This window comes from Drosophila persimilis, unplaced genomic scaffold (assembly GCF_003286085.1).
Source record: "Drosophila persimilis strain 14011-0111.01,24,50 unplaced genomic scaffold, DperRS2 tig00000735-arrow-arrow-pilon, whole genome shotgun sequence".
NCBI classification, from domain to species: Eukaryota; Metazoa; Arthropoda; class Insecta; order Diptera; family Drosophilidae; genus Drosophila; species Drosophila persimilis.
Window position 1 is genome coordinate 673031 of NW_020825346.1, and position 16328 is coordinate 689358.

The 16328-nt window shown below is 49.5% G+C and overlaps 1 protein-coding gene across 3 annotated transcripts in view; it reads right to left on the minus strand.

The window, feature by feature from the left end:
- LOC6599221 (protein sprint) overlaps positions 1–16328 on the minus strand; it is a 110417-nt gene that overhangs the window by 4948 nt on the left and 89141 nt on the right. For all 3 annotated transcript variants that reach the window (XM_026992526.1, XM_026992527.1, XM_026992524.1), the window contains 3 exons: positions 2573–4103; positions 1494–2504; positions 1179–1436 (listed from right to left, as the gene is read on the minus strand). In XM_026992526.1, the coding sequence (XP_026848327.1) occupies positions 1179–1436; positions 1494–2504; positions 2573–4103 (2800 nt within the window). The remainder of the gene's footprint in view (positions 1–1178; positions 1437–1493; positions 2505–2572; positions 4104–16328) is intronic.

A 16328-nucleotide genomic window follows, 5' to 3' on the forward strand; every position in this document is an offset into this window, starting at 1 on the left:
CTGCATATACGAGTTATCGATGAAATATCGAGGGAGAGAACCCCCCTCAACTGATATTCATCTTCTGAAAACCCTAGTCATCGGTGCGTCAAAGAGTACGCATTCATTTGTTGTTTGTTTTTGTTTTCCGCTGTTCCGCTGCTCCGCTGTTCCGCTGCTCCGCGAGTGTTCCCCGTGCACTCAATCGATCCAATCGATCCAATCGATGACGATGACGATGCCAGCAGCGGCTACAATCAGCGGGCTCGTGCTTTTGTTTAGTCAACTTCTCAAATTGTCCATGGTGGCCATGGATGGACGTTCCGTTCTGTTCTGTTTTGTTTTGTATGGATTGGAGCGTATGATGCAACAATAACAACTGATTGCAATTGAGCGTGATCTTACTATTGTCAGCGTAGAGTGTAGTCATCATCATCATCGTAATACTAAATGCTGTAAACTCGTATATATACTATGTACATTACGCACACGAGACGACGATGAATGCGAGACGAAGGTGCGTGGATGGTCCGGTCCGATAAGAGCTCAATCGAGGGGTATTTCAATCTGAATTGACACACATTTGCTTTGAGATTGTCTCCTTAATGTGGAATGGTGGAATTTCCAGAACCATCACCTATTCAGATTAAGATCTTTGTAGAAGATCATGAAGCATCATGAAAGGTAGATTTTAATATGAAAAGAGCCAAATATCAACTGGTAATATAGAAGGCATCTAACGAGATGGTTCCATGAACCAATTTCATTTCATAAACTTTGGATTCAATTCTAGTTGGTGTTCAGAACGTGCCCACCCAAAAAACCTATCGAATCTGGAACCGAAGATGCTGAGAAAAGGAATTACTGGTCGCTCAGCTTGTGGCAGTGAAAGTTCCGCTCGTAGCCGGCCCGTGTGATTTTGTATTTTGTTATTGGATTCTGGGAACCGATTCAGCGCTGGGGCAAGCTGATTCTTTGATCAGCACATTGTTGAATTTAGACAGATTTCATTTCGTGCCAGGATGCGCAGGATCCCAGGGCTGTGATAGGTAATGGTCCGAGTCTGAGTCAGCTTCAGTTGGCTGTATCCTTGGGTGATCCGTGATCCGTGATCCATGATTCTCCGGCAGCGTTTCCGACTCACCCTTAGAAACCCCCCGCGCTTCCCATTGCGCTTGATACCCTCAGCAAATACTCACATAACACTTCACGATCCCGATCCCGCATGCTCGGATTCCTCAGAATGGTGGCCACTTTGGGTCGACTGGTGGCCTTGCCGCTGCAATTGTTGTGGTTGTGGTGTCCAGCACCGTTCCTGTTGGCCTTGAGCGTGTCCTGGTTGCAGCTGCTGGTGCTGCCGTCTTTGGTGCTGCTGAGTTCCTCGACAATGGTATCGTCCTCGGACAGGGCGGGCCTGCACTTGGACAGATGAATGGTGTCCGAATTGAGGGTGGTGTCTGTGGGGGCACAAGCAGATTAGATGGGGCCTTAGATACACCTGGGGAGCCACTCACCGTCATGGGGAAGGAACGAGTCCCACTGGGACGAGTCCCAGGGCTCTGAGAATATGGTGCCATCGTCGGACTGGGCCGAATCGATGCCACCGAACATCGAGTTCTGGCAGAAGACATTGTCGTACGAGGAGAGGCGACACCCGCCGTTCTGGCTCTGGAATGACTTCTGGCTGCCGCTGCCCTCCTTCTCCTGGCCCTGGACCAGCGGCTGTAGTGGAGCAGTAGCGGTAGCGTTAGCGGCCATCGTCTGCGGTGGCGTCGAGCAGCGCACCAGCTCCGGCAGATTGAGGTCCGGCAGTCGCTTGGCAATGATCTGGTGGACCGTCAGTGGCGACCTCTTCTTGCCCTGGCCCCCATCCCTTTCGCGTCCCAGCGAGTTCTCCTTCTCCTGCCACTCGTGCACAGAGGCGTCGTATGCCTCTCCTGCCGTGTCCTGCTTGGCCATAAACTCCCAGCTGCTGTCCAGCTGCCAGTGATCGATGCGATTGCGTGGCCGCTTTGTCGTTGGCTGCTGCTGCTGCGGCTTCTGCTTCAGCTCGTCCAGGCTGCCGGCCAGCTTCTCCAGGTCGCTGGGCAGCAGCAGAGCGGCCGTCGTGCCACCCAGACCTCCCTTGAGCGGCTCCGAGTGTCGCTGGTTGGCGTGCATCACCTGGCTGCGATGCTGGCGCCGCAGTATGGCCGTGGCCGCACTGGTCACGCCCGCCTGTCGCAGTGCATCCGCCGGCTCCGCGTAAAAGGGACTGCCCTGCTTGCTGCGCGATCCCGGGGTCTGTGCCGCTGTCGGGGTCGTGTCTCCGCCATCGTCCGCCGGCTCGGTTAGGGACTGCGTCATGGCTGGCGGCACCGCTGCCTGCCCGCCGGCTAGGCTCAGATTTGTCAAGAGCAGGCCGGCCCGAGAGCGTGGCGGCGCATCGCCCGAGAACTGCAACAGCTGCTGGCTGCTGTCCTTGGCGATGGTCTCCTCCTCGCACGGCGTCAAATGCGGCAGTGTTTGGGCTGTGGGTGTGCTGGCTAAGGATAGAGAGAGAGAGGTAGATAGTTAGAGAGAGAGAGAGAGCGGATAGACGGGCGCCACTTACGTGTCTCGGCCAGCAGATCGGGTCGACGGTTCATCACCCCTGGGTGGTCCTGGGGCGTTGGCTTGAAGCTGGTCAAGAGACTGGCCCTGTCGCTGGGATCGTGCGACCACACATCCTCGTAGTCGCTGATCTTGTCGCTGAGGGCGCTGGCGCAGTACTGCAGCGGGGGGCTCTCGAGTATGTCCGACTCCTTGTAGTGCTGTGACTCCTTGCCGGCCCGTGATTTGCGCGACTTGCCACCGCCACCGCCTCCGCCGCTGCTGCTGCTGTTGGGCGTCTGCGGCGAGAGGATCTTCCTGTGGCTGGAGTCGCGGCTCGAGTGCAGCTGCCAGCGGCTGTCGTTGGTGGAGGAGGAGCCCTGCGAGGACAGCGTGTCCTTGCACTCGCCCTCGGGCGACAGGCGCTTGGAGAACGTCTGGAAGGTGGCGGCCTGGCCATTGAGCAAAGCGTTGAAGGGGTTACTGGAGGCGGGCGTAGTCACCTCCACAAACTTGCCCCCGGTGCTGCCTCCGATGCCACCCCCTCCTACGCTGCCGCCATTGCCGCTATCCATCGAGAATGTCACGGTGGTGGTCACCGTGAAGTTACTGTTCCCATTACTCAGCTGATCCGGCGAGTGGGGCTTGGACCAGCGCAGCGGTGGCGCCGGCGGCTTGAGATTCAATGTGTTCGGCGGCTTCGGACGCTGCGGACGCACCTGATCGACTGTCCCGACTGTCCCTGCTCCTCCCGTCTCGATGGGCAGCACCTTGAAGGTGCTCATCTGCTGCTGGCCGACGGCTGCCGCCGGCCCGGCCAGGGGGCTGGAGACAAGCGTTGGCGGCGGCACGCCTGGCGGCAGATACGCCCCGGCTGGCCCCTGGCCCTCCACGGGCGACATGGTCAGAATGACCGAGTCCACGGAGTTGGGGCTCAGCAGCTGCATGTGCTGGCCCCCGCTGGTGGTGAACGAGCTCATGCTGGAGTTTGTCGTGTCCGACGGAGTGCCCGCCTGGCTGAAGAACCCCAGGCTGCCGTTTCCGTTTCCGTTGCCATTGGCGTTCCCGTTCCCGTTGCCGGTCGCACCGTTTGCCGGGGGCTTTGGGGCTGCATCGCTGAAGAAGGTGGCCGTGCCCAGGCCGCTCGTCTCGGTGAGGGAGAGCGGCGACTTGGCGTCCAGCAGCATCATCAGCAGGTCCTGGGGCGTTGCCCTCGCGGGACCCACCGGCGTGGGCGGACCCAGGACGGCGGGACTGCTGGCATAGCTCCAGAACTCCTGGCCGAGCAGGGCCAGCGAGGAGAGCTTCTTGCGATTGTTGGCCTCCCGCAGCACCCGCGGCAGCCTCAGCTGGACGGGCAGCTCATCGCAGCACTGGGCGTAGTGGGCGATCAGTGCCGGTATCGACGCGAACGTGAACCGCGAGCTCTCCAGGCTGAGGACGTTGTCGTGCGACTGGATCAGATAGTGCTCGATGTAGGGGCCCGTGTCCTGGGGCAGGCGCACCGACACGGCCATCGTGTTCGGCTGACTGGAGCCGCGCACAATGAACGTCTGCGAAGTGGACAGAAAAGTGCCGAATGAAAGTGAGTAATATCCAGAGAATTATTCAACAGTTAAGTGAGTCTTTTGCGTTAAATGTTGCGTTCACAATTCGCCCATAAATTCCCACTTATGGATGATAAATCTACCCTCCCTGTGCCCCTGTGTGCCCCCACCCCCTGTTGGCATTCCATTGCATGCAACAATGACTTCCTCTTCGTCTGCATTCCCTGCTCCCTTCTCTCCGCGCCACTTCGTGTTGGAAAAACTTTGCAGACGCTGCGACAAATCGCGAAGTTGGCGCTGGCCTGTGGCAAGGGATGCCCGGCCAAGGGATGGCATCTTGAGCATCGAGAGACCTGGTCAAGTGTGGCCAGGACCGTCCGGACCCGACCCGCACCGCCCCGCCCCGCCCAGCCCTGCTGCTAATCGTCTGTGAAAACTTTTCATAATGAGAATTGTACTTAAAGTCACGCACAAAGACCCAAGAATGGCCATTCCCGAATCCAAAATCGCCCCCAATTCACCCTGGGCCCGATTTTGATTCAAGCCACAAAATGTTATCCCTACAAAGATTCGTCGATTCAATTTTATTAAAAGTTAGCCAGAATCGAAGACGATTTGCCAGCTCTACAAAGTCTTAAGATGGTTTTCAAAGTGCTATCCTTCAGTTCCATCTGCACTATTCCACCTTCAGATGGGTTGTTGCGATATGATATTTATAAGTAGGCATTTACTATCTTTAATACATCCTATGAAACCTTTTAATTACGTTCTGAACCGGTTGATTTATATGTAAAAGAACTGTTTGTTTCCCTAGATATTCCTTCGTTCGAAATTGTAGATTTTTCCAGGCAGTTCCAAGTTATTTATACGTATTATAAGCCAATCCGCTTAGCCCTATGTACCACCTTTAAGGGTCGTATAACCCAACTTTAACTCCCTTTTTCATTTCACCTTATCCCTCAAGCTAATAGCATGTAATATTTACCATCACCTAAACTTAACAAACTTGTAATTTCTCTTCTTTAATGATATTCCTGCTTATCAGATAATTGTTAATTAATAAATAAATATTACAGTCCAACTTTGAAGTCGAGGCGTAGAATATTCGTAGAATATATGTATCATTGCAGTGTTCTTTATATAGAAAATTTCGTTCTTTGGAAGTTTGTAATAGAGGAAGTTCGAGTCTTCTGAATTTAGGTTTTTTTGGGATTCAGTAAGGCAGTAAGGCATCCTTCTAAGGATGGCCATGTGTTTGTAGGAATACAAAACCAAAGTTTCCAAAAGACTGTATGCTTTCTACTGCTTATGCTGGCGGGTAGTTCCTGTGGCACTATTTTCATCTGTGTGCTGGTCGAATGATCGCCTTAGAGCATGTTCGAAGCGAGTCTCTTAGAGGTGGATATTTAGAGCGTACATATTGGTTCAGCAAAGCGGGCTTTAGGCGGGCTTCAGGCAGGCTTCAGGCGGGCTTCAGGCGGGCTTCAGGCGGGCTTCAGGCGGGCTTCAGGCGGGCTTCAGGCGGGCTTCAGGCGGGCTTCAGGCGGGCTTCAGGCGGGCTTCAGGCGGGCTTCAGGCGGGCTTCAGGCGGGCTTCAGGCGGGCTTCAGGCGGGCTTCAGGCGGGCTTTAATCGGGCTTCAGGCGGGCTTCAGGCGGGCTTCAGGCGGGCTTCAGGCGGGCTTCAGACGGGCTTCAGGCGGGCTTCAGACGGGCTCCAAGTGTGATCGAACATGTTGTATCATGCACAATGTTGGCGCACTGATCGGCTGGCACGTGCCGCGGCCTTCGGCATCTTTGGCATCTTCGGCTTCGGCTTGCCATTGAAGAGGAATTAAGACGGAAATGCTTTCGGGGCGAGAGCTTCTCAAGTGGTTTTTCCCTCTCCTCTCCGCTCCCCTCCGCTCTCTGCTCGGCTCTGTCTCTCTTTCTCTCTTTGTCTGTCGCCCGGCAGTGCATTGTTGTGTTTGCTTTTCAATTTCGCAGCAACGCAGCAACCCCAAAAGCATGCAATTATACGTGTAAGTATACCCCCTCCCCACTCTCCACTCCCCCCGCCACCCCTTCACAGTATTCGTATTATTCTCCTGTATATATGTATTTATGGAAGTATGTATAATTTTTTGTTTCCCTTCTTGAGATTTCAATAAATGCCAGGGCACCCGGGGGTTCGGGGGTTTCAGGGGGTGCACCCTGCGGCGTTGTTTATGATTTCTGTGCGAGTGGTGCACAATTTTTCAATAAGCAGTTGAAAGAAGATGATTCTCTGGGATTCCTGTGCCCCCATTACCCAACCCCTACCCCTACCCCTCCCCATTCCCCTCCTTCACAATGAATCGAGTGGGGTTCATGGGGGGCTCTAAACATTTGGGGTTGGATTGTTGATTTGATTTAGCTGCAACGTTTTTAAAGCATACTTTTTCGGGTGGCTTTCTGATTCCATTACAGCCACAGGAAGCCAGAGGAGACAACAGTCCAGTGCCGAGCATTTTATACTGATTTAATAATGCGGTCACAAAGGCACCATCGCTTGAAGGGGAAGCCGTGTCCATCGAGAGTTTGACCATCAGGAAAATGCAATTTATAGAAATCACGAAACAGGCAGACAGACAGACAGACAGACAGCGAGACAGAGAAGGAGGCACAAAAATTACCGTAAAAATGCCCTAACAAGATGGGAGACAAACAAAAATGAAAAAAGGAAAGGAAAAATCCAATGGAAAGCAGGAGAAAGCGGCTTCAAGGAAAGTAAAACGTTGGCAGCCAAAGGATAATGCACAAAGGTTGCCCAAGGATACTCGGATTCTAACACAGACAGAGACAGAGACAGGGAGAGAATGAGAGAACATACAATTGTCAGATACAGTGCGTTTCAGTAAGGTTAAATGATGGGCACGTACCCATCGTGCTACCATCGCTCCGAGATAGATTCGTCGGCAACCGACTGAAAAGTGCCAAAGAGCATGCCCGAGAATGCAAAAACATAGTACATGTCGTGTGCATGACGGGGCACATAGATTGCAGTTCGATTCGAGACAGAGAATGCAAAAACCAAGTACATTTCGTGTGCATGACGAGGCATATTGCTTCTTCTTGCTGCTATCGTGGCTGCCTCTCATGAACCTCTTCAGAAGTTGGACAGTGAACTCAAAATATATTTACTGCGTAAATATTTATTGTACTGCCTTTCCTTGTCTTCTCTACAGCGCCTTATAGTTTTCGCAACGCACTGTAGCAGTGCGTATGCAGTGTGGGATTGAGTGTTCGGCATTCACGAATGTGTCTGAGTGCCTGCATTTTATTGGCTCGAATTGACAAATTTCATTTGGTGACCGAACAATAAAAAGGCGTTACGGCATTTGGCCACAGAATACACACCCAATATATCATTTATAAAGATACATATACAATATGCAGCCGTTTATATTATATGTTAGACGTGCTTAAGTATTTCCATTGGTTTTAGCTGCTCTGAAAGCGACTTCCTTTCCCTCAAGGTGTACAGGTGTACGCCTTTTATGTGCATTCCATTTTGCAGACGCTTCCATGTGAGAGGACTCCTCTTTTCTTTGCCATTTGCCCATTGCCATTTGTATGCTTTTAGGCATCGTCTGGCGCATAAGAAGGCCCAAGGAAGGCCTACAAATGCATTTTTGCACTCTGCAGTTCATTGACTCCTTCAGCCAGCCAGCTCTGGGTTCGGGTCCGGGTCCGGGTCCGGGTCCAGTTCCTGTTCCAGGTCCTGGTGTGCACTTTTCCCCATCACCTCGAATGAATGCGGTTTCGGTGACCGCAAAACACACACAGAGCCGACGCCTGGTTTAATTTCCTGCTTGCATTTCAATTACCATGTCCATGGGATTTGCACAATTGAGGCAGAGATGCGGCAGCCTATTCGTCCAATAAGTCTGAGACTTCAAGCAGCAACTGATTAGGAAGGTCTTCAATTATTTACCAACAAATCAGGTGATTTCTAGGCGGAATCGTGTTAGTTTTTATCTAGTTATATTCATACGTCTATAAATTCTTAAGTAAATCGAAAGAATGGCTTCCGGATCAGAGGGTTTCCGTATGATTCGTACCATTCGTTGTAGGAATAGGGAGGGATATTCGTTTCGAGCTGAAAACTGATCGAAAACTTGTTTGATTTTTAAAGAAAATTTAATTAAAATTTAAGTTATAAAACTTTTTAAATCTTTAAATTCTCTTGGAAATTTTGTTTTAATAATCGTTTCACGGCTGCTACATATTGCCAAGATTAATATCAGGGATCAAAAATAAAAGTTAAGGGTTCAAAAAGGGTTCAAAAAAAAAAATATCCTAAATAAATAAATTTTTTTTAGATTTTTGTTGTTTTAATTTAAGAATTCATTTCTGCTGAACTTTTTGTTTAAGCTTTCTTTTAGATATTTTCATTTGCCTTTCTCCCACTTTCACTCACTCTCTCTCGCTCTCCCTCTCTCACTCTTTGCTGCCGTATAATCATTTATCTCTTTGCATTTATTTTGCATTTAATTGCATGTAAATTATTGTGCAATGGCCAGCACATGCCGCGTAATGTTCGCACCTCACTCCACCTCTTGGCCGACCCCAACACTTGGAGGATATCCATCTGAGCCGAGACCTCGTCGAGGATTCCCTGCGGCGTTGCAAATCAGACACAACAACAACAACAGCAACACACGGAGAGAGACAGAGGGAGAGAGAGAGAGAAACATATCCAAAATAATAAAAACGATTCGTCGCATTTGCAGCCATTTCCGGGATGTTGGACCCATGCCCCCCACCACCCATTCCCCTTAGCAATTGTCACTTGTGGCAGGGTATACGCGATGTGTGGCATTGATACATAAGGGGTGGGGCGGGGGCGGGGAGGCAACAACATTTCCGGTTTCCATTTCTCGTCGCGTGCCTTGGGGCCTGCATTTTCCCCAGAAATGTCCGCAGTGTCCTCTCGACCCCTCTCTCTACACGGGAACTGGGACCATCTTCTTGGCCAGAAACACCCCTTTTAGCCCTCACACACACACACACACACACAATGCGCAACGTGTCGCAGCTGCTGGCTGTCTGTGTCTGTGTCTGTGTCTGTGCCTGTGCCACTCTGACTCCATTTTTGCCCAGTTTTGTGGTCGAAAGTGCAGCCGCCGTTGCCCTTGCCGCTGCCGTTGCTGGCAACCAGCTGGTTGTCTGGGCCGTGAATCGTTTGTAATCAAGTTTTGGCCCGCAAATAGACTCATTGCGGGCTTGCTGGCTGACTGCCTAGGGTCGCTCAAGCGCCAAGTCTAGTCTATAATCATCAAATCATGCTTCAAACAGTTACTCCTCTATCCTCCATATATATACAGAGTATACACAGCACAGTGCAATGCCGTCTATCAATCAGGGGGCCATCAAAATGCTTGACAACAAATCTTGACAGCATAATGGTCGTCATGGACGGAACGGAACGGAACGAAACGAAACGGAAGCCAACTGCAGTCGAGTGGAATCGAGTGAAATGACTTCGGTCTTAGCTGTGGCAAGGGTTGTGGCTGTGGGGCTCTGCGGCTGTGGGGTTGTGCGTGTCTCTCTGTGTAGGGTCTTTTGGGATTTCAAATGCCCAAAGTGCCTGTGGTGGCCAATGGTCTCTGATCCTTTTCGAGTGCAGGGATGCCCCCCGTGCGACGGGATTAGCTGGTGCTTCAGAGGGAGAGAGAGTGGAGTGGTGTGGTGTGGAGGCCTCGACCTTAGAAGGAGCAAAAGGAGTGGAGGCCTCGACCTTAGAAGGAGGAGAGTGGTGTGCAGGCCTAAGCCTTAGCAAGTGTGATATCTCTGTCCGATGCAGCCGCTCAGGAAGCGGCTGAGAGTCCCTGAGGCCTGAGGTCTCTCAATTTCTGGCAAACTTTTGTGCATATCTTGGGGTACAAACAACACTGGAAATACTTACCAGTATAATTGTCCCTTTTTCTACATCTTCTAGATGTTTTTCTGCCCTTGTTGGTCATTCCTTGATTCAATGTTTTTTTTCTTTTATTTAAAGACAAGAAAATTTGCCTACTTTCTGCGGTCACTGGAGCATTGAAAAACGCAGCAAAGTACCGCCATCGAAACCCAACACGAAGCGTTATAATGGGACCTTCTACTCCCCCACCTCCGAAAGCCCCTTGGGCCACGGGGGGAACGGCGATTGCCGCCTAATGAGTGTCGGCGGTTTTTGTGGGGTTCGGACCCAGGCGACGACTGTTTGATACCCTCGGCTATTCGTATATCGAAGGAATAGAGGCATTCCAAATAGATCTAGGGTTAACGTCTTGTGGGGCTTGTAGTCCATGAATGAAAGCAAATCGGTGCAAAGCCCAAGAGGGCGAGAGCGCAGGAGGGAAATATCTGGCAAGTGCCGAAGACCCTGCACTCGTTTTAGGTCTGGACCCAGAAACAGTTTGGGATCCTTATGATAATTACACTCAAGATCAAATCGAAGATCTGATGGCCTGGCGGGAGTGCTGGGGGGAGGGGAAATCCCTGTCAGCTTTGGCTACAAAAATGGGCATGCCCCCCTTAGTCCAGGGTATTTCAATAGAAACTTGCATAAAATAACGAAATTATGCCTTGGCATGGACCCGGCCATTATCTGGCCATTGGCTGGTCATTAGGAGAGGGGAGAGGGGAGGCGGGCGAAGGAGGAGGTGGGTTCATTGCCATATAATAAAAATCTCATATTTTATTCAAATTGGTAATGCGAGGAGCGTGTCCCCTCGAGGAATGCCCCCAACGCAGCACCGCGGGATGCGGAAAAAAACGAGCAAAAACGAGACAGAGACAAAGACAAAGAGTGGGAGGGAGAGAGGGAGAGACAGTTGTCAGTTTCTTCTTTCTCATTGAGATTCATTTTTGGGTGTCTTTTGTCTTTGCTTTGCATAGAAAATTGAATTTGGTGTCCAACAACAATGACGCTTCATCCGCACTCATTTGGCCAGTTTGTGGGGCCTCAACAGTCATGGCGTGCCCCGTGCCCCGTTCCCCACCCCCGCCTTGCAGCTTGCCTCTCCACTAAGCGGCTTTCGTTTCACAGTTCAAGAGTGGACGATGACGGCCGCCATAAGCCGATTTCCCTTTCTGGATGGTGAGTTCCCCCGGCCAGAAACTCGTGGAAAGTGCATTAAAATCATTTGACAAACGGCTGTCAATTATAGATTTTTGTTAATAATTCATTAGCGCAATGTGGCAGTGCCCCCGCTGCTGTCCATTGCGTATACGCCCTGTGGCACACACAGCATGGCAAGAGAGAGAGAGAGAGAAAGAGAGGTGGTTTGTGGATTCCATTCCCACTTTTTCGGAGGAACCCCATCTCTAAAATTAAGTCACAAAAAGTAGACAATTTATGACTGCGGGGGCGTGAGGCGGAGGCAACACTTATCCCAAAATAACACTTGTGCCATCCGCAGTAACGATGTATCCTCTCTCTCTCTCTCTCTCTCTCTCTCTGGGCCTCCTTCCTCATTGTTAGGCTTGGATTTTAGGCATGTCTAGACTCTTCTTTTGAGGTCCCAACAATAGCAGCGACAATCGTATTATCCGCAGCAGAGCGGTACCTCCAAAAAACTGCAACAAAAAATACAAATCGATGGCAGAACTCGATTACTATCGATATCGATTGCGTTATTGTGTTATTGCGTCTGGCGTCATGAGAACAGCTGATTTTCTGACAATATGGTTTATGGAACTATGGAAATGGAACGAAAGAACAAGACTTGAGAGAAAAATCCTTTATCCAATGATTTCTATAATAATAATAATAATAATTTTGTTGTTCAAGAGAATTCAAATTACAAGAGACTTTAATAAATGGAGGAACTGAATGTTTCATTCGAATCACAGATGGAAAAACACCTTCTATGCATTGCGAAACATTTATTCATAGTTGATTGACATTCAAGTAGGTCTTTAAGCTCTGGAACACTCCCTTCTCTGTATCTGGGGGGGGTGGGGGGCCTCCTAATATCATTTTGGCCACATCGATGCATGGCATGGAGGCTGCGGCATGCCACTCATCCTTTGGCTGTCTGCTGCCCTTATCGTCTCATCAGCTGGCTAACTGACTGACTGTTGTGCCTGTTGTTGATGGGCCATTTGCCCCTGCCCCTGCCCCAGAGGCAGACACGGACACGGACACAGTGCCAGCCACTGCCACCTGGCACCCGCATACCATAGAATCCCATGGAATCCCCATATAGAAATGTTCTCCTTTTTCATCTCCTGATGTGCGCTTGGGTGATAAATAAAAACTGTCTGCGCCTATGTGGCTACTGTCTGTCTCCCCGGGTCCCCGTTCCCGGTCCCGGGCTCTCCTTTCCCTCGTTTTTTTTTATTTAACAATGTCTGACTTTTTGCCATGTAAGCTGAGACCTTTTTGGGGTGACATTGAAACACATGCCAAACAGAGGAAATTCCAAAAGCCGCAGCCGCAAAAAAAAAAAAAAGATTCAATTTAACTCGGTTCCGCCTTGCGCTCTCTCTCTCTCTCTCTCTCTCTCTCGCTGTGCTTTTGGCCATGTCTATTGGCCATTTAAGCATTTCAATGCGGTGCCCTGCCACTGCAGCTTAACAACTTCATTTGGGCCTCGATACGGAACTCATAAATCAAATGCAGTCAAAGAAGTTCCAAAACGAAACACTACGAAAAATATCAAAACAAAACATTCGATGCAGGATTAAAGGATGTTCTGGTCAAACACTCGTATCGAATATGCAATGAATATATGTATGAATGCAATGAATGGAGTTGGAAAAGGCTAACCGATAAATCATGCGGAATTTTGAATGCATTGAATAGGAGCAGAGGATCTATTGGATAAGGCTGGGAATCAAGAAACGATTTGGGGCTTATTCGAAACGAGCGACAGATCTCGTAATGCATTTTGGATGGATGCATTTTTCTCCTCCACAAAAAGAAAGAGACACTTCGCAGTAAATAAAGCTTTACGAACAGCTGATGAAAGCAACCCTGTGTCTTCCGCTTAACAGCACGTTCTGTGCGCTGAACAGCACCATTTTATTCTTTATCGTTCCGACAAATTACAGGCCTCGCGAAAGCCGCATTGTTTTTTCGACAAATTTGTCTGGCTATCAACTTTTTGGGACCTTAATTCGAAGTCGAGAAAACATATCCCATGAGTCTATAAACAATATATGTATATCGCAAACCGATACATCCTTTACTTTGTTGGGGGATATATGTATGTACAATCTTCGGTTAAATTTGATATCCATCCATAAGACAATGCCTGAAACATCGTGCCGAGAGTCATTCCGATAGACCGAGGAGCGCTTCCGCATGACATTGATTGACTTTCAAGAGTTTCGCATCAAATATCTGTGATATCTAAATATCTATTCCGATCCCTGGCTCCAATACAGACACCATCCGGCGAGTATTCAATGCTTCATCGTTTACTGTACAGGTGGCATCCCCCACCGGACGGACTTCGCAGTAATCACCACAGACATCTAATGATTGCCCCAGCTGTTGACCCAGCCCGGCCCCCACTCGCTCCATTTACACATCTCCTGCCGGACATCGATTGGGTCCATCAGCCAGAGAGAGGGAGAGAGAGTGTTCTAGGGCTCGACATTTGCTGCTAATTACATTCTGTGGTCGGCATAACAAATCCCGCTGCCAGATGGAACAGAAAAAGTGTTTTACGTGGGGGCATGGCCGGTGAATGGAGATGGAAATGCGAAGCATACGCACATGTGACCAAACCTCCTGCTCGCCCCCCCCGCCCTCAGCATTTATGATTGATGGGAGAGTCTATTGGAAAAAAAGCAGGGGAAAAATCTGTTCAGCTTTCAGGTTCGATTTCGATGGGGGGAAACGGAAGGCGGAAGGCTGGACACAACAAGTAATTAAAATACCAGGCAGGCAAATGGTTCAGGTTACGCGCTGGGCTCTCTCTGTTGTTGCATGCAGCAGGCCAGGCAGTGCGAAGGAGTGGGGGGGGGGGGAGGGACACTGCAAGAAATTCCGAATATTCCTAGTAAAATGATGGACATGCTACAAGAATCGAGTTTTTCGGTATTATTCTGGTAATTCCAGTCATCCGTTTGGTATTTGTGTAGATATGGCATTCCATTCCATTGCATTCCAATTTGACGACTCTTTTCTCTGTTTGTTCCGTTTCCAAGCGTTTCTATTTTGTTATATCATACTGCGTTTCATTCTTCTTGTTTCTTCCACAAAGCTCCTACATTTTTCTCTCTCTGTAGCAGCAGTGGTTCCATTCAGTTCGGTTCGGTTCTGTTCTGTGCAGCGTTCGATTCAGTCGTAGTTCCAAGCATATTGATTGATTTTTAATTACAAACATTTACACATAAAAAGAGTAACCCTCGGTGGGGAGAGATTCAATCGTTCAATCGTTCAATGGGGGGTCTCCCGCTTTCCCGTCTCTACTTCAATTTCAATTAAATGGCTTTTTATTAAACGCATAAACAAATGAAAATAGGCGGGCGAGGAGCACTGGGCCACATGGCTGCTGTGTGTCCAGCATCCTTAATGGGGATTTAAAGGAGCTTTCAGACGCGTTCGCCGTATAATTGCCAACGTCGACGTCGACGCATGCAATTAGCAACAATGCAAGAGGCAGAGCAAGAAACAGAGCCAGAGATGGAGAAAGAGAGAGAGAGAAAGAGAGAGAGAGAGAGAGAGAGAGAGATGGAGTTCAAGGGAGATGCAAAAAGCGGCACAACAGACAGATTTGTCCGAGGGGGAAACGCACTGAAAGAGCAGCCAGCAAAATGCAAAAGTTGGCGAAAAACTTTGTGTCTCCCAAGCCCCTCCCAGCCCCACCCCCACACAATAGGATCAAAGGGAAGAAAGAGTAACGAGGAAGTTGCATTGCAATCAATGAGCCATTGTTACGACGCGTTCGACAATTGAAAATTGCAGAAACCGGTACGAAAAAAAAAGGGAATACGAGCCAGATTTCCATTGAAACGAGTGGCGCGCGTGCCATTTGCCATTTTGTCGTTGTTTTTGTTCCCGTCTGATGTACCCTGGCAGGACGAAGACGAAGGCATGCCGGCACTTGATGAAGCGACGCCATACGGCGCGTAATCTGTTACTTGTTCCAATCCACTGTTCCAAAATGGTCAACGCACCATCTTTTATCATATTTTCCTGCATAGAAATATACGTTCCTTTCTGTCATTCCCTTCTGTTTTTTTTCGTTTCGTTTCCATTGTTCCCGTGATTGCTATTCGATCAAGCGTTTATCGATTAGTTTTTGGGTATTATAAGGCATCTTTTCTATTAACAATAAACGGCATGGAATGCCTCTGGCTCTGCTGCGTTTCCGTTCCCTTCCCACAAAGTGGCAAAGGCAGAGTTTGAGGCTCAGGCTAAGGGCTGGCCAGGCCTTTGAGAAATGGAGAATGTTGGTACCTTAATGAGTTTTACCCCAAACTGCTTAAACACGTGATAATTGCTGGCTCAGTCCCTCTCTGAGGCTCTCTGGCTGTGTCCACCTTATTGAATCTGTACAATTTGTTGGACATTCCCCCCAACAGGCATTACCTGCTCCAGCCATCAGCCATCCCCCATGCACACACACATTTTGTAATTTCAATTGTCTATGCAAAAGAGCTTTGAATCGCAAAATGGTCAGTCCATGGCCACGGACGTGGACCCAGCTCCTCGTTCAGTCCTGTCTCCTGGCTGACCAATCCTTGGCTTGGCTTGGCTTCGCTTGCCTTTTGTCTCTTGTCGCCTTTTGTGGCTCCCTGCTCTATTGTCTGCCATTGGCTGCTCGACTCAGATAAATTTCAATGAATTTTGCAAGCGAAGCAGAGTCGTGATTCCAGTCCAGACCGGGTTCTCCCTGCACCCTGGACCCTGGCTCTTGGCTACACATTTCTTTGTTTATCTTTATACATTTACAATTAAAAGGGCTTCGCATTGTTGTCCCTGTCGCAATATTAATGAATCTTCCCGTTCTCCCTCGTCCACAGAGCCGTGTATCAGGGAGGACTCGTTAATTGATTGCAATTTGTTTATGTAAATTCCATCCAACGAATGAATGAATGAATCTGTTTTTTGTGTCTGTTGTCCCTCTCCCACCTACCACCTCCCACCTCCCCCTGGTTTCATTGTTGTGCAAATTTCCGTGTATGCGGTCACACACTCCCCAGGCCCCCACGTCCCACGCCCCAGGACCAGCAGAAATTGCGTTTGTCCGCAAATTGTCTCATTAAGC